Source organism: Rhopalosiphum padi, chromosome 1, assembly GCF_020882245.1.
Source record: "Rhopalosiphum padi isolate XX-2018 chromosome 1, ASM2088224v1, whole genome shotgun sequence".
Taxonomy (NCBI): domain Eukaryota; kingdom Metazoa; phylum Arthropoda; class Insecta; order Hemiptera; family Aphididae; genus Rhopalosiphum; species Rhopalosiphum padi.
In genome coordinates, this window is record NC_083597.1 from 18,507,543 (window position 1) to 18,532,778 (window position 25,236).

Genomic DNA, 25,236 nt, shown 5'->3' on the forward strand with positions numbered 1-25,236 from the left:
TCACCTAAATAATCGTACAACATCAACAATTAATATAGTACACAAAGTAAGAATCAATCATCATTAGAAATAGATACTTACAATGGCCTAATTAGAAGGAAACCAAATTAACATGTTTGAATTTAAAAAAATTCAAATGAGTTTTTTAACTGTGCTATAGTACTATAATAGTAGCCAGTAGCCACGCACCCTCCCCCACGAAAAAAGAACAATATTGGCCGTTATTAGGAAATTTGGGAATTAAAATCTGTTTATTGAACTTTAATATATTATTATGTTCAGAAAGACATGAGTTTTTAGCGGGGCCCGCCCAAGACTCAAGAGAAGGTTGCCAACAGCAGCTGCAGTGATTTTGATTTGACTCTATTTGTCGCCTGTGTTTGTCCTTAGCGTCGAATCGGCTTGTTAAAATTATTTCACGGCGACAATAATAATAATGAAATAATTACCATCGTTTAGAGACGTGCAGAGGCTGGTAATAATAATAATTAAATGTATAAATACATCAACTGTTAATAGAATATGCGAACGACACGCGTTGTATATTATTATATTATCACGTGCGTATTAAAGAGGTTGATTTATAATATTCCTTGTCTTGTCTCTGTGCCGCATAATCCGAAACCAGATCTGAGTCGGTCACCCCTCATCGGTTTAAACGCGTCCGTCCGGTGACGATAAAAATGGCTTCGTCTTTGAGTTTTTCTTTATTTTTTTACGACCTAGGGGACGAGAAATATTATATTCTTAGGGTCTCGGCCGTTAGGCGGTGAGCAGACAGTCGTCATTATACATGTATAATATATATATTATAACGTCTTTTCCACGACCGCATATGCGTGTGCTATAATAATAATAATCATATTAATATAAATATATTTTAATCCTGTTAGCGGTTTTATATATATATATATATATAAATATCTACAAGACGTTGTAGTATTATATTATTATTATAATTATTGTCGTCTTATCCGTCATCGCTGTCGTTATAAACGTTTATAGGTTATAGGTATATACACCGTGGTGATAATCGTGTCGCGTGAGTCACGTGTACTTATAGCCTATAGGTGTATATACACGCGTCTTTATACAGACTAGGTACGTCTTCACTACAACAGCTTATGTATATAATATACGCGACCGATTATCATAATAATTATCGTAAGATGATTTTATTTGTTTTGTTATTTTTCAAAGTCTTCTTCGTCCGTTGTAACGGGGCTGAGTTAAAGGTAGATATTCTATGAATAATCGAAAATGCATGCAAGCGGAAGTGCATTATAGGATTTGCATTCGAAACGCACCGTGAGTGGATTAAGAAATAGCGCGCGCAAATTTAAATTTGTCGTGATAACGTCGTCGGCTGGTTTAGAACCGATCGTGGTGGCGCGCTGTGAAGAAATTCGCGAGTCTTTATAGATATTCTTGGATTTAAATGTAAGCTGCGATACGTGTGTATAATAATATATTATTATTATTATTGTTATGTGGCATGTCGGGTCCGCGCAAATATATCGTTTCCTTCGAAATATGCGTCGTCAACGTGACGCCACCCACGTGCTCTAAACCGAATGCCCACATTAAATATTATATATTATAATAACGACATTCGCTGTGTGTTAGGCAAATACGGGTGAGTATTTGGGCACGGATCGGACGTATTATTGCATCGGAAACATAATATCCGCCACGTATATCATATCGCACGAAGATCGATCGCGAGACATTTTCTTGGGGATACGCAAATAGGCGTCAAACCCCGTCGTCGTATCGTGTAAACGATACCTTAATATTATGCTGTCGAACATACAATATTCGGACGGACGGAGAGTTACTTTTCGCACTTTCACAGTCTTAGCGCTGTCCGGACAGGATCGGGAAGGTCCTCGCTCATTTTTTTCGAAATTCATTAAATCGAAATATACGTCACTGTCGATTCCGGTCACGCGATAATATTATACATTCCATCAGGGTTTTTCTTTTTTTTTTTTAAAACGATTTGGAGTATTTGTAGTATTTTGTGTAGGTTGTTCTTGTTATAACTTTGTGCTTAATTAAAAATTGGTGTTATTGTTTTCTGATTGAAAAACGCTAATGTACACTTTGGAAAATCTTGGTTATATGCTAATGACGCGATGGCGTTTCGTTCGCAGGTGTCAAGCGGAGGAAGGACAAGAAGAAGCGGCACTGTGCCGCCGGCCGGAGGACGACGAGAACGAGGACGACGAGCATCGGGGCAGCAATAGCAGCATCGCTGTTGCCGTGACCACCACCGTCACCAACAACGACAATAACGACGACGAAAACAACAGCAGCAGTACCGCGGTGGCCACTATGATGTCGGCCGCGAGCGCGGTCGGCGGCGGCCGTCTGCTGGTCGTCGTCGACGTGGACGGCGCTGACAGCGACAGCTGACAGCCTGGACGACTGCGACCGGTGCGGGCATGCGGCGGTGCTTACGGATGGGGTGTCCCGCCGGCCCGGTACGCCATGCTTGACGTGTTCCGGGGCCTGAAGAGCCTGGTGAAAATCAGCCACGTTCACATCGACTCGCCCGTGTTTCGGCTCCACTACAGCCTGACCGTGATGCTGTTGTCCGCGTTCAGCCTGATCGTCACCACCAGGCAGTACGTCGGCAACCCGATCGACTGCGTGCACACCAAAGACATACCCGAGGACGTGCTCAACACGTACTGTTGGATACACTCGACGTACACCATCAAGGAGGCGTTCAAGAAGAAGGTGGGTGTCAGCGTCCCGTACCCAGGCGTGGACAACACCCGCGGCAAAGCGGACGACCGCAAGACGTACGGCTACTACCAGTGGGTGTGCTTCTGCCTATTTTTCCAGGTAAGGACACTTCCGCGTCCCATGCCGCGACCTCATTATTTTTACATTTTTCATATATTATACAAGAATATAATGTTAGTCGGCACTTATTATTGCTTATCAGTACACGAAATGATGACAATATGCTATATTACCTACGTACAAATATATATAACACGATAAGTGGCGTATATTATACGATACTATACGCTTCACGGAGGAAACGAATAATTCCTCGTGAGCTTCTTGTTTTAATATTGCAATAACGTATCGATATTCCCTAGTCTAGGGGTATCCAACCCTGTGGTAGATGTTAATGTGGTGCTCACTTCAATTTCAAAATCATTAACTGTATATAATATATTAAAATGTAAGTGGCACTGTGGCCCACAACAATATTTATACTCACACGGTGTGGCGATGAGAATATTAAAGGGCGGACGTTTGAAAATCGCGTAACCGAACGTTGTCGTGCAAAACATATCTGAAAACTGTACGTTCGGGCTAGTATTGATAAAAGTAACCTCAATAGTGTTTTTCTTTCCCCCATCGCCGTCGTCGCCGGTATTCCGTCTTATTGTTTTCTCTAGGAATGGCGTTGCATTAGGCAACACGTCGGAGAGTTTTTGCAGCACACCGCCGATACGAGTGAGAAAATTATTTCCGCATGGGAGCTCTGATATCATATTATATATCATTAAATATAGTAATCGTTGATCGATGACAACGTTTGGAGAGAATAGTATAGTGACACACGCTTCTTTCCGTCTGTTTCTAATTACTATGACGTGCGATTTGTCATACCGCTGTCGCCGCAGTGACGTTATTTACTTGAAAATCGAAAGAAAAATAAACCGACGATAGTATGTGTACGTTTACGTTGTATGTCTAATTATTAATGTCCAATATATTATGCACGCCTGACGTTCCGTTTTTTCGTACTGTATTTGTCTATATGGCAGCGAAACTCGTGTTTCGTATACATCGCGTAACAGTCGTAACGTTTAAATATAGTAAATTTCGGTAGTTAGAATCTCAATAAAAAAAGGGGAAAAAAAATTATAATAATAAATAAATAAATAAATAAATAAGTAAATAGCTGAAAAAAAGCCTAAGAAAACTCTCGACCACACATAAGTAAACTCGTAAAACGTCGACCCGCGCAACCGGCGTAATCGGTCGTAAATCGTGTGAATTCCAAACAAATAATCTCATCGCGGGCTATAACAATAATAATAAGTACACTAAATGTTGTTTTGCTTGACACGGCTTCACGCTCCTCATCAGAACTTGGGACAATCATCGCTACACAAATACACAACAATATAATGTGTGGCCTATGAATGTAAAAACGGGCGTTTCGTTGACGTTGTTTTTAAGACGAAATATTATATTATGAACTATAATATTATAATATTTATAATCACGCGTGACAAACCGAATTCGTTTCTGTATATATTATTATTACGATGTATATTTATATATTTAGCGCCGGTCTATCGTTGTCTTGGTATGATACTTTACGATTTGCTAATGTAATTAGTAATACAATTAGATAGATTAATAACATAAAATATTGTATACATTAATATCAACTTATTTTTTTCTATTACAACGAAACGTTAATATATGCTATTTAATTGCACCATAAAAATATGTTTATTGCCATAATAACGTGTATATGTATAATGTTTATTGCCGTTAATGTTATGCTTTTATATTATTTGAACATCGATTGCTTTCTTACATTTTTAGGTTTCTCAAACACGTGTTCGATTGATGTTTTGACTTATATTTTTTATAATATATATATTTATATATATATATATATTATTATTATTATTATTAAGCCAAGTGATATTACAGTAAAACTTCCATACAGCTTACGCTCATTGAAAAAAACGGAAAAAATGATCGCTGTCTTAGAAGTGACCGTTAACATATAGATGATTTTACATGAAATTCAGATTTGCCGCTTTATAGAGTACATACAAATAAAAAAAAAAGATATCAAATACGTACCTAATAAGTAAAATCTACATATTAAAAAATGACATATGCAATATTGAAAAGTTATTTACTATATAACTATATCTATAATTTTAATTTAAAAAATTAATCGTGGTTGTATATTTAAATTTAAAAAAATTATTTGAATTATGTTTACTACGTTATCGTTAAATACGATACGATAACCATAAACTAACGTAAATAATTAAAAACAATTGACAATTTTTCTATTTCGGACACATTTATTGTGATAATATTCTTAAGAATACTCCCTATTTGGGGCCTCAAGGGTATTAATATATTTTTACCATAATAATTTAAGGGGACTAAAAAGTAAGACTGTTATATAGAGCCATAGAGGAGGACGTTAAAGGAAGTTTTGCTTTAACTATCAAAGATATTTTAAACGTACGGAATTAATGTGGTATGATGGCCAGTATGGGGTATATTGTCACCAAACATAAATACTTGTAAGTATACGTATGTATTTAGGCTTGGACAATGTTAAGGTTGTAAGCAGTAATCGATTTAAAATAATTATTTTGAATGTGATCAGAGAAGGAATTCAGATAATTCAAAAAAATCAAGTTTGCATTCATAATAATTCAATTAACTTCACGCAAAAAAATCTGTTCGTGTTTTCTTCTTAACGATATTTACAATTTTGTGATCAGATAAAATATGTTCAATAATGAATGAATTAGGTTTTGATTGGAATTCTGTCGCTGTGGGCATTATAATATTCTAAAAAAATACACGATACGGCTGCAGCATTAGTGATGACGAAACAAAAGCCTTTTTATTTTCTTTACGCTCTTTTGTGCGCCATAAAAGCGACTTGACGTCGGCAAATATCAAATATATCCGTCTTTGTAATTTTTTTTACGTTAAAAAAAACCACGAAGAATTAAACATTTTTGGATTTATTATTAATCGAGTGGAGTTCACACCATTATAATATAATTCGTCTTGTTTATACAGAGAGATTCAGATACGGTTGGCTCCACTTTTTTCATTCTGGATTATAGAATATTTAAGTGCCTATATTTAAAGACCATAATTTCATATACTTAGATACATTTTAGGAGTATCTTGTAGCGATATAAACTTATTTTTTTTAAATGTGCACCATCTTTTTTATTGTTACTTTATATACTAAGAATATAATAAATTTAATGATATGTGGGGCTTTATTAATTTGATAATTATAATTACTTATAAATTACAATAATACATTAGAATATTATAATTAGTCAATATTTTTTGAATATATTAATAAAACTGTACTAGTTTCAATATTAGATATATTTCATAATTGGTGTTAAACAACTATTCAGGATTAATATCCTATTAGTATATAAAATTTAATAACTCAGAAACTACTTGTTTGAATTTGAATACAAAAAAAAAATTTAATCTGTCTAACAATTTACAGTAAAAGAGACGATTCTCAATTTGAAAAAAGAAGTTTATTTTGCCATAGTACATTTCTTTAAATAGATGGTATAAAAGCCTAAGTTCCTGATAAAAATTATAGTCTTTAAATACTTACTTAAACCTATTAAAAACTTCAAACGATCAGAATTTGAATAACTGCTAAATTTGAAGATTAAAGCGATGGTAAGCATGTTTAGTGAAACATTTTGTATACATATAATATACTATATCATTTATAGGTATATTTACGTCAAGCCATTGTGTAATACTGATTTTATAGTAAATTATAATTTATAAATCATAGACTATTGATACTTTAATATGCACAAGTAAACAGTAACAGATGAGAGAGGCGACGGAAGTGAAAAATAAAATTGAGTTTTTTTTTAATGTATAATATAACTTTATTTGCATAATATGACCAAAGATGACGTGGTTCAATCTACAAAACATAAATCCTGTAGATAATATTTTTTTGCCGATGTGTTTGTTGGTAATTATATTTATTATATAAAATATAACTATAATAATAATAATCTCAAACCATGATTGCGAAGCAAACGAGTATCATCTATAATGTTATTGTAGACAAGATATAACTAATAACAATTGTAAAATATAATATTATGTATAATATATATTATACACGCACACGTGTGTACTAATGTGTACATTGGACGAAGTTCATTATTTTAAATCACGGAAAGTCGTACCGTGAAATTAAATAATTTTGTTACAATGTTTGTATCGTCATCATCACCATAATCGCCGTCCCCATAATTATTATTGTTTGCATGTGTCGCGAAGATACGGTTAGTGGTGCTAAACTATTATTGCGCTTAATCAAAAACCAAAGGAACGCGCCAAACCGCCGACCTCGACTTGTCAAAGAAAGCAATTGTTCATTATTATAATATATTATAGTGTTAATGTATTGTAATGTTTTATAGACGACATTAGTGCATAACGACATCACATTGAACATTTTAACACCATAATGAGTAATAACTCATAACGGATTTCCAATACTAAATAATATATTATTATACCTGTGCAAACGATCGAGGCAATAATTGGTATTCTGACGCAAATTAGTAGTTTAAACAGTACCTATACATAATATTATATAGCTGAGGTTGGAAATGATCGTGTAAAATCTCATTTATTTTGCCCTTACGCATTACACATATAATGTATTTAACGGAATCTTATTATTTACGGACAAAACAACGACACACGTCATGCACGCCAATATATAGGTATAAAATTGCATATATTAATAAACAACACTATTGTCTTTTATGATTACATTATATATTGGTCTATCGATTTATCCGATCAGTTTGTGTGTATATACATTATACAATCTCGCGATATTAACACGGACAATTAAAAACGCTCAAGAGAGGATAAAAATCATAGTAGGATAAGTCTCAAGAATCGTATTCATAGTTATGTACTAGAACGCCAGTCACGGATTTTAAGTACTTGTTTTTTATTATTGGATCTATAACACTAATTTATATATTTATAATTATTTTTTATATGAATATGCGTCAAATATTTGGCGAATGTTGTCCACAAGACACAGTGGAAACTTGATCACCCAACATTTGATCGCAATTATTGCCAAGTGACCAATACCTCGCCTGATGGTGTACTTCAATATGTACGTGATAATTTCCTGGATTCTAATATTGATATATTATTAGTAGATACAATATTCATTGCGTATTTCACACTAATAATTTTTTATTCACATTGTTCACTGATGTATGTTTATATCTCTGAGAGAACATCACGTTCGCTTAAAAGTAACGTTTAGTCCTAACTCTGGCATCTCTAGTCTTTCGTTCCTGCCCACGAATTCACCCCCATAGTCGACGTCGACTATCCAATACGCGGTTCTGCCTCGCCGTGTTCCGTTACGACCGTAGCATATTGTATTATAATAATGATCGTAACGATGATAATAAAAAACAATGCTGACGTATCGACACGATTTAAATTCGCGTGCTGTATCAAACGCGTTTTTCAGATATAAACGGCGGAAAAAATAAACGCAATGTCCGCGGGAGGGGAGGAATGTGCCACCTGGTAAAGATCATCGCACGTGCGGTTGAAAAACGATACCATATATACTTACTCCACGGTCCGCGTTTGGCTGGCGGCCACCGGAACAGCCGTTTAAAACCCATCATCTATCCACCTCCCTTTTTTTACACGCGCGTGCGTACCGTTCTTTTTTTTAGTTTTAGTTTTAAATTTTTTTTTTTTTATTATTATTTTTTTTTGGACAATGCGATTTACGTGCCGGTTATGTCTAAAAATAATATCGACTTTAAACGTCAGGGACGTGCCGAATAGACGGACGGTTATAGGGCCGACGTACAAGATACGTGTTACGCTCTTAAACACGATTATTATTAATATTAGTTACCTATAATATTATTATTATGTATTATACATACTTATAACAATAAGTAAAATAAATAATGATAGGTACTGATTCACGTAAAAACGAGAATAATACCATAATATTATGGTTTATTATTTATTAAAATATGATTTTGTTCGTATTAATTTATTTTTGTATGAAATTATCATATAACTTCCAATGTGTAAGTCACTAGTTCACAAATGTCGCAGACGCAACTACTTTCAATTTACTACAGTGCTTTGTACTGCAGACTTTTTTTTTATATTAAAATAAAACTGTTTCTGGTACATGCATTTTATGATATATTAAAAATATAGTTGCGTTTTTAAATGTTTGATGTCGTCTTCAAAGTTACGCATCAACTGGTGTATAACTTTGTAGTAGGATGGACAGAAAAATGTTTGGTTCTCTCCACGGAACGAATATGTACAATTAAAATATTATATAAACGTGGTATGACGCCGCCGAGTATTCGATATAGGCTACATTTAAATTAATTATGATAAAATAAAAAAATATCACCTTTTAGTTTCCTTATAAAGTTATGAAGAGAATATAGATTGCTTTTTTTACGAATGATTGTTTATCAATTGAAAATTTGTACGTTTTAACTTTATTAGGTGCTTTGTGAAGAGATTGTGTTTTGATTTTTCCAAGCACCCAACAAAATTAAACTGGATTTTTAGATAAAGCAAAATTGTAAGTAAAAAAAAAAAAATGTACACACATCGATACTCGACGATTTATATGTATAATGGAATATTAGAATATAAACCACCTGCCAGATTCCACCAGATAAAATAAATCTATTCTTAATCAGTATTCTTTTAAAACCATATTTTTATTACATTAAACTATTTTCACGTCACTATACAATATCAAGTCGTAGCATCCAAAGTTCAACGAAACGAAACAGTGAAATTATTATTCAAGAATTCACGGGATGATTCGATAAGCTAAAGATTATTCTGGATTGTAAATAGAAGAGTAGCGGTTGAAATATTGTTTTTAGATGAGATCTCTTTCATACAGACTTTAATATAACGTTATACTATTATAATAATTTAGTATAAATATCATAACATAATCACTTGCGACACCCGTTTCATTCACTATATATATTATAAATATATACGTATATATATATTATATAATGTAAATTTGTGTACATATTAAATTATAAAATATATTATACTGTCGTATACAGACACGACAACCATACGTGCACGCGGTTTGATCTCGTGTTAATAATATGTGAATGATAGTTTAAAATAAATTATGTAAATCATTTTTTTTTTTGCGACTGCTCCAATGAACCGAAGTAGATTTGCAGATGTTTATTATTAATTTTATATTATGACACTAAATATTATGTCAAGTTATTTTATTATATTTTAGAGAACACAATAATAATTGTATATGAAAATATTATCGTAAAAAGTGCATTTAAAATGACGTGTCGTCGGAAAATTATTTACATACTATAAGTATATTATGAGTCACTTCCATTAAACGTATACGAATATACGTATAGTATGTTCGGGTACGACATGAGTTATTCGATTGTTCATTTACACCCACTACTATTTCCGCGGCTTAGCACTCGGCAGGCGGCAATAACTTTTAAGCGAATATGCGAACGGAAGCACCCCACGTATATTATGTACGAATCGGTCTGTCGCGTTTAAAAGCGAACGAGATTTTCTTATATTATAAAATAATAATGTTATTTTATTACTAATATGTGTATACAATAGCGATTAACGAGGTTTAACGCAAGTTTAAGTACATACACATATGATATATATTATGATGTGTAGGTCGTAGGACTAATGTCCCTTATAAATTTATCCTCATTGTTTTTAAATAACATATACCTATCATACTAATAACAAAAAACAATCGTTTAATAAAATTTAAAAAAAATAAATATTGAATAATAATATATACTTCAGGTTCCATCCAGTTGCGCCAACGGTGATATGCATATTGTAACTATAAAATATACTATAGTTCAAGTCCACGGATCTATTATTGCACTATATTATAATACACTATTGCGGCACACCTATTAAATACCTATAAGGAAAATAATCGATATTCACTATGGTAATCTAACTAATAATTTATTTTTTGTTTTACTGAGTATAATACGATTACCTATAAGTTTTTTTTATTGTACCTATAGGCTATAATTAATTTTGCGTTTTTGCGTTAATTTTCTTTTCTCATTTCTTAATTCAACATCACATATCTGTGTAACGCTCGAGTCTTAAGGTAGGTGCATTAAACACTCATAAGACTTATTTTTTATAAGGGATCACTGCCTCCCCTCTCTAGCAAAATTTTAATACTTTACTCGATGATTAATTGCAAGTTTTATAGCAAGTATAATAAAATAATGAGTACGCAAAAACCGTGTACACAGTTGACCAATAGACAATTATGTGCTGAATAATAATGATAATAATTGATATTGACGTTCGGTCTTATTTCGCGTCGATTTAGATTGCACATACCTTCACAAGATGTAATACCTATCATGTATGCGTTTAAAAACTACACCAGCGCAGTTGTGTGCACGCAGTTGGTCGCACATTGACGTTAAAAAAAACGATTTGTTCGATCGGAACGATTTGAACGCCCGAAACTTGTTTTAATGTAATTTAATATCGTATCTATACATTATATTATACCATAGGACATAGGTACATTTTTAATCGCTGTCTTTGCAGTACCTACGAACCGAACGTCGATTTATAATAATATTACGTTTCGTTTCGATGAAGGAATTCGCGCACGCGACCGACGCACCGTTTAATGACATATATAACATTTTGTTTCTTTCGACAAAAAAATTCAAAACCCGTGCGATGATAATCGACCAATATGATAACAATAACAACAATGATAACGGTATTGGTAAATTTTCAACGTGTTCTAGTCAATGATACTTCACATTATTTTAATATATTATTATTATTATTATGGCCCGACATTGTTTCGAGTTTGAAAGGTTAATCGCGTTCGTACGTAGTTGGTACCCGTATATGCACCACGATATATTATTATTACTATATTACAGCCTACAGGTCGTGCAACACACATGTTATTACTGAGCTTAATTTGTATACAACTGGTGGCTGGACGAGTTACTTTTTGTTGTTGTTTTATTTAATATTCAAATCAGGTCGGCGGGCCGGCCTATAAAAGAAATTGACTTTGATAAGTCAAAAGAAATTTTTTTTAAATATTGTACTGTTAGAAAGCGAGTGTGTACATCAACGTTTAACTTTGTCATACAGTTATAATTTAACATTATTGGAATTATGTTGGAGTGAAGGGATTGAGTCGGTTTAACGCAGTTTCTCGTCATTATCCGGTTAAGGGTGTCTAAGTCAAAGCGTTTTTAGTATAAAACAACACACTTTGAAAAATAGGGTAGTCAAATTTCAACAATTTTTATTTTGTATTTGAAAGATGAGGACTTAAAATAGGTCGTACTGGACTTTAATTATAAAATCTCTATTTATAGAGATTATTGTAATAAACGTTTTTGAGAACTTTTCTAGCATTAATTAAGTATAAATAAAAAAATCATAGTCCAATGCGACCTAAATAAAGTTTTCCTCTTTCAAATAATAATAATAAAATAAAATATCGAAAATCTGACTATTTTACGAGGTGTAATTATTTTATCCTATAAAGTCATTTTTGACTATTGAAATAGTGTTTGGCTATATTATATATTGCTGTATGACCACCGTTACTAGTAATTGCATTTTCGCTCCTTAATAAATAGCTAGCGCTGACATATTGAAAAAAATGCACGAATAAACACTATACACTTCTTTTATCTAATTTAATGTTAAATACATATTATTATTTTTACCTTGTTACGATAAAAAATGAATCATGTCTTGGTATACTACTGTGTACAGTACATCTTAAAAAAAGTCATTGTATAGTAAAGTTAAAAGTTGTAGAAAAAACTAAAAAAACTCGAGTAATGTGCAGCAGAGTTAACAAACTTGCGTGACATTGCAGCAGACGTCGATGTGGTAGTCAATACAAGTTTTCGAGATGCATATTTTTTTTTATATATATATACTCGTATATATAAATCGTATTGTCGATTCGTTGTCTCTGCAACTACTCTCGCATTTTTTTACGGAGTGTTACGATATAGTTTATACTGCATATTATTATTATTATGTCAGTTTATGTGTATGTGTAAAATACATACCTATTATTTTACGGTATAAGATTTTTATCCACTGATGGTGTCTCTCATCTAATTATGGCAATCTGTATATAAGTTAACTGATTCGTCTGTAATTAAGTGTTACTACGAGTATAATGGTTGCCAGAGTTAGAGATTTTGTGGATGGTCAATTTTAGGGCTTACTATTTTCTAAAATTCCTAAATAAATTTATTAAAAGAAACCTTTAAAAAAAAAAACACATAAATAATAATCTTGCTACTTGACTATTATAATTGGGTTATATGTTATAATAAATGGCAATTTTTACGGTATCGGGAGTAAATTGTAGGTTAAATGGTCATAATTTTTATATTATTTTATACAGTTTTAATATTGATACAGACATTTTTAAAGCTATATTTGCTAAAAAATATTATTAAGTATTACAATTTAATCATGGTTGAAGTATCTAGTACTGCTGTTGGGAGATTTTCTCTCCTATTAGTAGTTTATTTGTGTTTTAATTTTTTAATTGTAAATACATCTTGTTATCGAAATTAAGTCCAAAAAAATACAGATATGATAAAACTCTTAAGCCTGCTTAAACTTAAACACCCTTTGAAATATTTGATTGGATCTCCGCTCATATGTGCTATACACGCTATCGTCAATCATTATAATATAATAATATGTCCTGACGTCAGACGTATTATATTCACGAGTTGGCGTACGCTGTACACAAAGATATTTCACAAAACTCATTATATTATATTTTTGTTGTTGTAATCGCATGGACCGGTTTCGAATATTTTTTACGCGTACGCTCAAACGCCACCACGTTGCATTCATAACAATATTGATAAAATACGAAAAAAACGGCGTAAGTGTGCTTGGGCCAGCGAATCTAGCAACGTCTATATAAAATTTTTTATGTACTAGTTATTACGTAATACGCACGCGCGAATAAGTTGTCTTCTTTCTCTTACATTCTCTCTCCCTTCCTCTTACATATTTCATAGCACGATCTCTCAGTCGAGAGTTCTAATTTTTCGAGTAATGGAGGGAGGGGGCTCAATAATACATTAAATCAAGTAAATTACTAAAAAAAACACAATCCATTGTTTATTTTAGGCAATTTATATTTAGATCGCCGGATCTCGGCAATTCGGTAGGTCCCAGTTGGAATTATTGTGTGTGTGTGTGTGAGAACAATATTCTGAAACTGCTGCAGCAGGCCTCGTGCCATAGTTTAGATGAGCAGGCAGTTGCGTTATCGCTTGAACGATTGAAGTTTCGATCGACCATTTTATACGACGAACAAACATCCAGTGAGCGCATATATTTATAATAAATCGAAGGTTCACGTCAAAAAATAAATTTTAAGTCCAGTTTTTTAGCGGAATTTATACAGCACACATTGTATACATACGCTACTTTAAATAGACAATTCGAAAAATGGTACCTACTCTACAGAATAGGTTTTTTTTTTTATTGTTTTATGTCTCCGCGCCGTAATAACAAAAATATCATAACATAATACACGGGGTATGTAATAACATTACCCGTTCGAACTCGCATTCTGACCCGTCACTGTCGTAAAGGCAATAGTGTATTGCCCGTAGTCGTCGCTTGCGCGTTTGTTGTTTTGTTTTACGAGATATAAAAACGAAAAACTTACAATTTTCAACGACCGGTTTCGTTTTTTTTTTTTTACGACACGCAGTAAAAAAGAAAGACTAATCTTCGACTCCCGTAGCGTTAGACGGTAAACGTACTAGTACATCTACTTATACGTGCTTTTACCTATATATATCTTATACATTGTACGTTCAGCTTAGGCACCATGGTACCTATATAGGTATATATGTGTATAATGTATTTAATACACGTGGATGGGAGCCGTTAAGATTGCCGTTGCCCAGGCAGAGACCGCACCCAAAGGTTTGGTCAGTAAAATTCTGTGGGTTAAAATCACCGGTGTCACCGGCTTGCAAATATCTCGCCGTCATATTATGTAAAACATGTTTGATATATAGTTGCAGGACGCGTCGTCGTTTTCTCGTGGTTAGCTTATACTCCTGGATTATATAGCTGGTCAGCTATGCCACTGCGTAGAGTGACGACTAAATGCATGGTGGTTGAAAAGGGTGGAGTGGTTAAAATATATTTATTTTTTTTTTTCATTTCGAAAAACGAAAGCCGTTCAAGTTGTGTATATTGTATTCTGTTTGAAAACAAGTTTCTTTCGTTAAAATTATAATAAATAAATAAATAAATATAAATTTTAAACTTGATCGACTATAATGAGTGGCATTGAGTCATTCACGTATTTTTAAAATTAATTTTAACATTTAAATTTCATATCATAGTATTATATATTTAAAATAATTTTGTAGGCATTTAAACATTAAACTTCAGCTAACATTTATCGGTTGAATCCATACGAGAGCTATTTGATTTTTTGCAATATAATATTATGGTGACATGTCAAAATATCCCTGTAAAAATTCCACTGTACTACGCGTGGCCGCGTGAATATTAATTCAAAATTTAAACCTTTTTATAAAAGTTACATAGTTATTAATACAATACAATTTATTATTATTAACATTTATAGAATGCAAAATAATTAATTAAAAAATGTTTAAAAAAATATTAAAATAATATTGTATTATTGTATTTTGTCGTGGAGCCATATAATATTATTAGATATAGGGGTACCGTATAGTGCAGTGTATTCACTGTTCCTGCAAGATCTGTCATATAATATTATTTAACAATTTTTTTTTTATATAGTCTTGTACCGTACATTTTTCTAAAAGATTTCTGTTAGAGAAGTACGAATGATAATGTCAATTAATATGGAAAATAGTTGGCAATAATACGTGTACGTTAGAAATATATGCCTTTTAAAATTTTTTAAAAAATCGAAAAAAAATTCATTATTTTATAATCGTAGGTATTCATTATTTAATAATTTATTTCCGTGTTAATCATATATGATCCGTATACGTTTCGGGTAGTGTGGTTGGTCGAAAATCAAATAGATTCGATGCGGTCGCGGCTAACAAATAATGGGTTTTATTAAAAGCGTCGCGTTTACAAGTATACCTACTTATAAACTTATACGTATATGCTTGTACACCATAGCTATGTACATGTATATTGTATATCCATCCATACTCACGTCTCGTGATTATCCGTCAAAATAGATGTTCGGACGAGTTGTCACGCTCGTAGATCAAAAACACATGTTCTGGATTTTAAAAGCATTTGTGACCGACGTCCATTATATTATCATCGCTCGAGCCCATTAACACTTCGCCGAGTTTTTCCGTCCAGACATGTCTTGTATACGCATATTTGCGTCGTTCGGTATCAATTATTCTTTGTCGTCCCCGTACAAGTCGTACAACGGTCCGCGTTGTTCGAATATAAGACGATATTATGCTAGGTAATAATGTTATGCAAGCACTATATATAGGATGTAATGTTATAGTTATTACTGAGTGGTGAAACAGGGTTCGTCGACGAAAAGATTTATGGACAACCAAGTCTCCCGAACTAGCTACCTCATATGTTTAAGAACTGTGCGTCTCGTATACCTACTTTTGACTTTTTATACCACGGCATCACGGGATTTGAGGCGGGCGATTTGGGTTATGAATTTACACTTATTGCCACGAAAACCGCGCGCTGCGATGAGTAGAAATTTTCTACTCACTGTGCCGAGCTGATGGACTTTCGACATTGATAATTAAGTCTAAATATAGAATAATTAACGTGTAGTATACTCAGCGACTATCCGTGACGTTCGATTTTTGCGTTTTAATTTTCGATGTAGGTAGTGTTCTAGTTTTGAAACATCCAAGTAATCTGGACCGCATACACAGGCGGTAAACACGCTGCTCTAATTATAAAAGGTGAACACGCGGTTAATGTACCAATTATAAGATAGTAAATTCCTTAAAGGCTAGGCATGTACATTAATTGTATTTATTATACTGGACGTTGTTAATTATTATGTTTTTATTTTCTACAACAATTTAGATAATTCAGTCAGATATGATATTATACATTAATGTATGTATCGTAGGTCATGTTAGCATAAATGTATAACGAGTTTTTGTTGTAGCATATCACTTCAATTTTTGTTGACGCTACTGAGTTTTTCACGTTAATTATTTATTATTTATATATGAGAGAAAAAACTCTGAAGAATGTCGTTCGATTGACATTGCACGTTGTGACAGTAGATATAGTTTTTTTTTCAGGTGTTAACGATCAAATTCTACTCGAAATGGCTATTGTACGTTTTCTGTAAAAGGAAACGAAATTGAATAAAATAATAACTAGTGCTTTGTATATCAACTACTCACGAAGCAGAATAAATAAAGTTGGATAAAAAAATAAGTACAAGACTTATCGTAATACTTTAATAATGATTATTGTTTTTCTGTGACACATAAAATGCTTTACGGTGTTATCAAACAGTTTGAACTGTTTGAAGTCATGATATTATAGCCTCGCGCGCGCCAGTTTTGTCGTATTATTTGTTTTTGCATTTCGTCCTGTACTTTTTACTCTTCCAGCTCGTTTGTTAATATATATTATACTCGTGTCTGGCTATCATGTTACTCGTCTCGACGCTCGCCGCGCCGTAGGCGAATTCCCGCTCGACCGAATAAATTCGTAACAAGACGATGCGAGACGAGATGCTATAGTTTTTGCTCCCCTCGAGTGATATAAGATACCTGTACAACGATGTTCGATGGACGGGAAGCCTACCCGCGGTGGTATTTTGCGAAGGAACTGTCATCGGTGTATTCCTTAGGTATGAACATTTTTTTTGGTTTTGATATTTTTTGTCATCGTACCGCGAGCACAACGCAATATTTTTACTAAATTATTTTTTTGTTCAAACAATAAACGTAGCACACATTTTATACTACATTAAATACTTAACGGATTTGAATAAATAATATGGATACATATCGATCGTCTAGACGTCCTATCCAACACTGTTGATTATATCGAAAAAACGGTTAATTCGTGTTTAAAGGACTACTATAATATAATAATTTATCATACTACGTAATTGCTTGATATTTTTATTTTTAAATCATACTATAAACGATTCTTTCATACGTATTGAACACGATAATAATATTATTTTAATTAATTATTCAAATTTGTTTTCTAGGTACATACAACAATAACGTTTATAATATATTTATTTAAATATTATACACTCAATACTCGCGTCGAAAACAATAATAATATAACTGTTAGAATAAGTAAGATCTAATTGTTTTGTAATTTAAATATTCACTTATATTCATAACGCGCGTGTTACGGATTTGGTATAGATGTGCAACAATTAATTTAAAAAAAATATATATTCCTACTTTGGACACGTATATTTTGTAAATATTTTATTACATTATAATACTGAATAATATATTATCTATAGACCGTCAAAATTTAATTTTTTTTTTTTAGAAAATACTTTTGAGGTAAATAACCGTATTCTTTATGTGTAACACTATAATTTTATAGGTAGGTACCTACACCAAAATATTTGATATTTAATTTTCAGTTCATCACTCACTCGATGGTCATTAATTTTATCTTCATTAGTTGCCGTACCACTACTCGGCTTTGTGTTCGATCGCAAGACGCGTCATTCTTATGTTATTATTTTTTCTTCTACATCGAGATTAGCCTAAAAATGTGATGGTGGATTAAGGCCATAGTTCAGAGACAATAGTCGTAAAGCATCCTTTCTGTGATCCTGTACTATGTATACACAGTGACAGTGTATAGTATCATTATATATAGCTTTGAATAACTGAACTGCGTTGGCCTCAATTTTCGTGGAATTACGAAAAATTAAAAAAAAAATGATAATATATATGAAGAAAACAAATAATAATAACAATCCGTCCGTGACGACTACTGTTCACTCTGGCTAGACTAGATTATAACATTAAAATTAATTCAACTGGACGCCGTTTGGCTCCACCGTTGCAGACCGTACGAAACAATTCTAATTAAGAAATTTTACAGAACGGCGACGGTAGGACGGGCGCTCTGCCGAATATTATATTATAATAGCATTATATATTATATTCTTGTACGGGCGTCGACGGACGGCTGTCCGTCCAACCGTTGGGTCCTCGTCACATTCCGTCGAAATATTTCCCATACGTCTGATTCGGGTTTCTCAACTCGTTTTCTCACGGGGTGTGGGATAGAAGGGGGAGGGTAGCGAAAGGATCCGAGGTAAACGTGTCTCGTAAATCACTCAACGGCTGTACGAGAAAAAAAAAAGAAAAGAAAAAACCGAACCAAACAAACGAAGATATAACAAAATAATAATAATAAAAAAAGTTTACTATTGGTGAAGGTTGACACAATGTGCACATAACCCAGACCGGTGCCAAAACTACGACAATGGTGCCAAAGAAAATATAAAATTACTTCTAATTATTTTTAATATACTGGCCAATAAAAACGACGTCCACTGCGGAGATTGCGAGGGGTGTGTATATGTGTACGGGATGTTGGCCAATTTGTTGTTCGCTCTGCAAAATGATTGATCGCTCCCGCGTGCTCGGTCTCTCTCCGTACATAATATGGTCACTCGTCATATTATATTATTATATAATATATGTGACGTGCATTTGGTACATATACTTATCATGTGCACGTGTTTATATGGGTATATTCTCGTGACGTCGGCGAATAGTAAATCACTAGCTGTGATGTAAAGGTGCTACAAAAAGGAGGGGATGAACCCTACAGTCTTCAAAAAAATAAAAAATAAAAAATATGTAACTGCGTGATAATATTTTATGATTTTATATATACTTGCATCCGAATATCCTTTTAACGATCTTTCTTTCAAATGTAGCTAATTATTTTTGTTCGTTTTAGCTGTAGCCTATGCGCTATATACATAATATATTATATTATGGTCATATTGGCCTCACCAGTACTTTTATATTGTTATTTTTGTTTTCCCCGAAAGACATTAAATTAAATAGGTGTATTATAAAACTATCTGTTTTGCTACTAATAATCTGAATCCGAATTTTAAGGAATGAAAATACGTCTTTTGAAAAATCTTTCTTAGTTGTAGGAGAATGGTGTGATCTTTGTGTCTGTCGAAATAAATATTTATAACTTATTGTGTTGTCGTATGATGTGAAGATGATTCATTTACATGTTTATGTGTATTATTTAGTAAAATAAGATTGCACCCTCTTAGATGTTCCGGTAATATTTATGAGTAGCGTAATATAGATAGAGGCCTGCAGATCGAGAATTTAAGTGTGGAGCGATATAAGGTGAAGCTAGTATTTTAGTATACATGTGTACTGCAGTGAGATTGAAACTCATTACCATTTAAAACACAGCCATTATTATTAATTTATAGTAATTAGTGTGATTTTATATTATTATCACTGTAAAATTAAATGTATTATATATTTTTCTCGCAGGCGATATTATTCTACACGCCAAGATGGCTGTGGAAACACTGGGAAGGCGGAAAAATCCGGGCGTTGATGATGGACTTGGACGTAGCCATTTGCACGGATGCCGAGAAGAAGCAGAAGAAAAAGATTCTGCTCGACTACCTGTGGGAGAACCTGCGGTACCACAACTGGTGGACCTACAGGTACTACTTATGCGAAACGATGGCGCTTCTGAACGTCGTGGGTAAGTCTTGGGTACATTATATATTTATAATACTTAACGTATCTCGATTATAATTATAATATCACTATACATATATCTCCTACAGTTTGTCCTGGTTGATAGCTTTTTTTTTAAGTTAAAGGTAGGCAATATATTTGTATACACGATTTCTAAAATTTCTCTAAAATTAAAAAAGGTCCGATGCAAAAATAATTCTTATATAAAATATAATGTGTTATTGTTTTAATACTTGTTTTTATATTTATACCCAAAACATATTTGTGATGTATAAATAAAAAATATTGTATAACATTATGCATTATCTTATGTTAAACTTAAGATCATCCCACATCACCTTAATTTATATGCTTGTTTTACAATCGCAATAAAATTTTCATATTTAAAAAAATATAATTTGCTATTATTTGCACAAAAGGTGGAAATATCTTAACCTCTACGATAGAAAATAGAAAACGAAGTAGATTTTTATCCAAAATACGTAACGGTATAATATTCCTTGAACGTTTTTTGTTTTCAAAATCACAAGCTTCGACTAAGCAAATTAGTATAGCGGTTTATAAATGGATTACTGTGTATAATAAACGTGTATATACCTACCTACGATGGTATTATAATATCCTTTATCATCTGCTGACACGACGACCACCTGCCAAATCCGGGTGCGTGGGAAAACGTGATTTCGGCCCACTATCACACAATCTCGTCTTCTGGAGTCCGGGAGTACAACCACCGATCGAAGCGTATAGAAAGCATGCCATTTTAAAATTTTACGCCTACTGCAACTGATGATAATATTCTATTCTAAGGCCAATATTTTTATACGTAATGCAAATTGTCCGAAAAGTATAAAAAATACCGAACAAATTTGACTAAATCGACTAAATCGATAATTTCTTAACGATATTATAGTTATTAGACGTTGTGCAATAATAATATGCATGTTTCAGAAATAGTATCTAAATTTTTTTATAAAACGGTCTTCGTAAAATTTTTTTTTGTCCTGATAATTATATCAAATTTCATATTTTCAATTTTTATAACGACTACGGTGAATGTAATATTTTAAAAACCGACGGAATTAGCTTTAAAAGTGTACGCAATTATTGTAATTGTCAAAAATATCCGTCTTGCATTGTATTAAATAATATTTTGCTGGCACGCGGCTGCGGCAGATATCTTAATTTATTTTTTATATTTTTATTCGATAACGCATACAAATTCTTCATAAAAGATGTACTGACGTATATTGATAACAATAACAGTATCACTGACCAAAAAAAAAAAAATCGATGTTAATTATAATAACAATAGGCATCTATACAATACGCACATAAGACCAGCGACAGTATAATATTTTAAAATCACATCCGAAACGATCGTCGTTTTTTTACGACAATGATAATCGTCTATATCGACGACGGAGCAAACGAAATTCGCCTCACGCCCGACGATCAATTGGGTCACGACGATGTATATATATACATAGGCTTAATATAATAATATATAATATTATTATAAAAACGATAGAGAATTTTCAAGAACTCCCATTTATAATATCGTGCGACGGCGGCAGGGTTCGGAACTGATTTCTAGGTGTGCATTAACTGCTGTGTCAAAACTGCAGAATTAGCGGTCAATATTAGTAATTGTATATTTTTTTTTTACCTCTCGTGTGTCCAACCGGTGTCGTAATCGTGCCCAATTAATGGATATAGCTCTAGTCGGGCTAGTCTCTTATAATATATATATATATAATTTATACAGACGACGGTTACGTCCCGCACACTGCAACACTGCAGTTATTCCCGCCGACGGCCATTTAGCGGTTGTTTTGCCGTTTTATTACTATTGTTATATTGTTATACCGCAGCACAATTTATATCTGTGTGATAGTGGGAAGTGGTTGGATTTGATAGGTCGGTGTTCTCTACAGCATTTATATACACGTACTTGCATCTAACGGGTCCATATGTTGTCACCACCGCCTAGGGTAAATTATGAATTAACCTGCTTTGATAGGAATTGTGCACAAACGAAGGGTTTAATAACAGAAACCAACACAAATAGTTCACAAACAAATCGAAATGATAGTCCAGGGTTTAAAGTTAAAATTTTAGCTGGGTAGTGCCGAGTACACAGATCTACATATGATTATATGTGTATTGTTAAACTATAGTAGCGTATTTCTTGAAGTTGGGACTCCCCAAAGGCGTCCCACAGGGTTTGAACTGGGCCTTCTCAAGCAGAGAGAAATAAAAACCATTTTATGATAATTGTTATAACCTAATTCGTAGATGTTTACTAAAAAGTCGAAATTGATAAGATATATTGTTATTATAATTAGTAATAAGTAATAACTATATAGTCTTATTGATATTTAATTTTTAAATATGTCACAACCCATATCATAATTAAAATATCATATAGTAATGTAATTACCAGTAATTTATTATTAGTATTAGCTACAATTTATAATGTATTATTATTTATTATTTAATATTGGTTTTTTGTCATTTATATTTATTTTATTTTTACCATAGATCTATGATAGATCCTAATAGATCTACATGTAGATGACTATTTTAACCGTCGTCAAAGATACATCATGTCATCATATCCAGGCTTTAGTTACCGAGTATAATATTTATATATTTGGTTTTCAAATACCAGATAAAACGTAATTGATCTAAAGTGTTCAGCGTTATCGTTTGGTTTATATTTATCTATCGCATTAAAAATATAAATATTCATTCAAAATGTTTGATCCTAATTATAGCTCAGAGCTTTAAATCATTAGTTCCAAAACTAAATAAATATAGACAATATGGTAAATTGTTATTTTAAGTATCTATAATTTTAAAGTAAACGATTTAATTATTTCTCAAATCATAATACCTATAGTTTGATACAAATGTACCAAAAACGTCGTTTCTTACCGTAAATATTTAAAATTAAAACAATTTGAGTTTTTTAACGTTTTTAAAGTGATTTTCTTGTGGTGTAATAACACTTAGATAAAAAAAAAAAAAATATATTTATGACTTTTTGCTCTATCCCTGATGCTCCTGACAGATAATTATGTATTATAATATTTATTATAAAAAATCCAAAGAATTTCGATTAATATATAAAATATGTTTTCTATTAAAAGAATATTTTATTTATTCATATTACCGAAATCGTTTAGTTTTTATTGTTATTAATATTATGGTTTACGGCTATAACCAAGTGCTAAAATTATTTTTGTAAACGTCAACGTTACATAAATAAAATTAGTTTATATTCATTATTCATATTATGAAATAAGAATCATTGCATTTAAAACGCTATAAACATTATACTTTTTTTTTATTCTTCAGCTAATTATTTCGAATTCATATGAATTGAGAAAAGTGCTCTATTTTTGATGACATTTATTTACAGTTTAAATTATCCTCGTTTGATATTTAAACTATATTTTTTGTTTTTCAAAATATTTAGATTTTTGTGCCAAAGGGCAAAGATACAGTTTCATTTGTCAACTAGTCTGTGAAATGTAACACATAATATAATTTATAATTCTGCGACTACGATATAATATTATATCAAGGATTTACTATTAAATGATTACAAATAAAAAACTAAATTTATGTCTTATTACATACTTATATAGAAAATTATACCAAAAATGTTAAGTATTTAAGACAAATTTTTCTTTTGATTACTACAGGTCAAATGTTTATGATGAACCGTTTCTTTGACGGTGCGTTTCTGACATTCGGCGTGGACGTGATCCGGTTTTTGGAGAGCGACCAGGAAGACCGAGTGGATCCGATGATATTTATATTTCCTAGGATGACCAAATGCATTTTCCACAAATTTGGCGTATCCGGCGAGGTGGAAACGCACGACTCAATATGTATATTGCCACTAAATGCTGTCAACGAAAAAATCTACGTCTTCCTGTGGTTTTGGTTCATGATCCTCGGCGTCTTGTCGGCGGCTGTAATCGTTTACAGGTAATAATATAAGTATTCGTCAGTCACCTGGGTGGGACATATAATGTATACTATTGAAATAGTATTTTTATGATATATTATATTATATAAAAAATATTTACTGACCTCTTCATCTTCTTCCCTATACATTAGAAATAAAATTGACAGTCATTACTATAATATTGTAGTAGCATATTATGCGCTTTACGAGAAGGAAGGGAGGTGGCCGCAGAAGTTTTTAGGTCCATACAATATATTATCATGTGAATATAAAATTATATTGCATAGACCGACGCTATATTGCTACAGTACTTGTGTAGTTATAGGTATGCGCAAAGGTTACATAATATAATATTATACTTGTATTGTGTTGTGAAATCAATAGGAAAATATGTTCGTATCAAAAAATTGTTTATCTTGTGCTTATTTTGATTAAATTACTATATCATTTATAACTAGGGCTTGAAAATCTTAGGAGTTAAAATAGATTAGGTATGTATACCGCAAATATGCACGAAAATTGTACAATAGGTTTGTATGAAAAATATTAAATATGCAATAAATTGTTCGAAATTTAAAAACAAAATATCTTTTTAAATGGAAAAAATAT

General features: G+C 32.3%; 1 protein-coding gene across 5 annotated transcripts in view; it reads left to right on the plus strand.

Moving 5' to 3' along the window:
- Window positions 1-25,236, plus strand: part of LOC132932283 (innexin shaking-B) — a 44,213-nt gene that overhangs the window by 5,705 nt on the left and 13,272 nt on the right. For 3 of the 5 annotated variants that reach the window (XM_060998579.1, XM_060998582.1, XM_060998577.1), the window contains exons 2-4: window positions 2,157-2,853; window positions 20,430-20,649; window positions 24,359-24,647. In XM_060998579.1, the coding sequence (XP_060854562.1) occupies window positions 2,494-2,853; window positions 20,430-20,649; window positions 24,359-24,647 (869 nt within the window). In that variant the 5' untranslated portion in view covers window positions 2,157-2,493. Of the gene's footprint in view, window positions 1-1,421; window positions 1,441-1,870; window positions 2,026-2,156; window positions 2,854-20,429; window positions 20,650-24,358; window positions 24,648-25,236 lie in introns of those variants that run through there. The other 2 variants (XM_060998581.1, XM_060998580.1) reach the window with 2 other exon arrangements.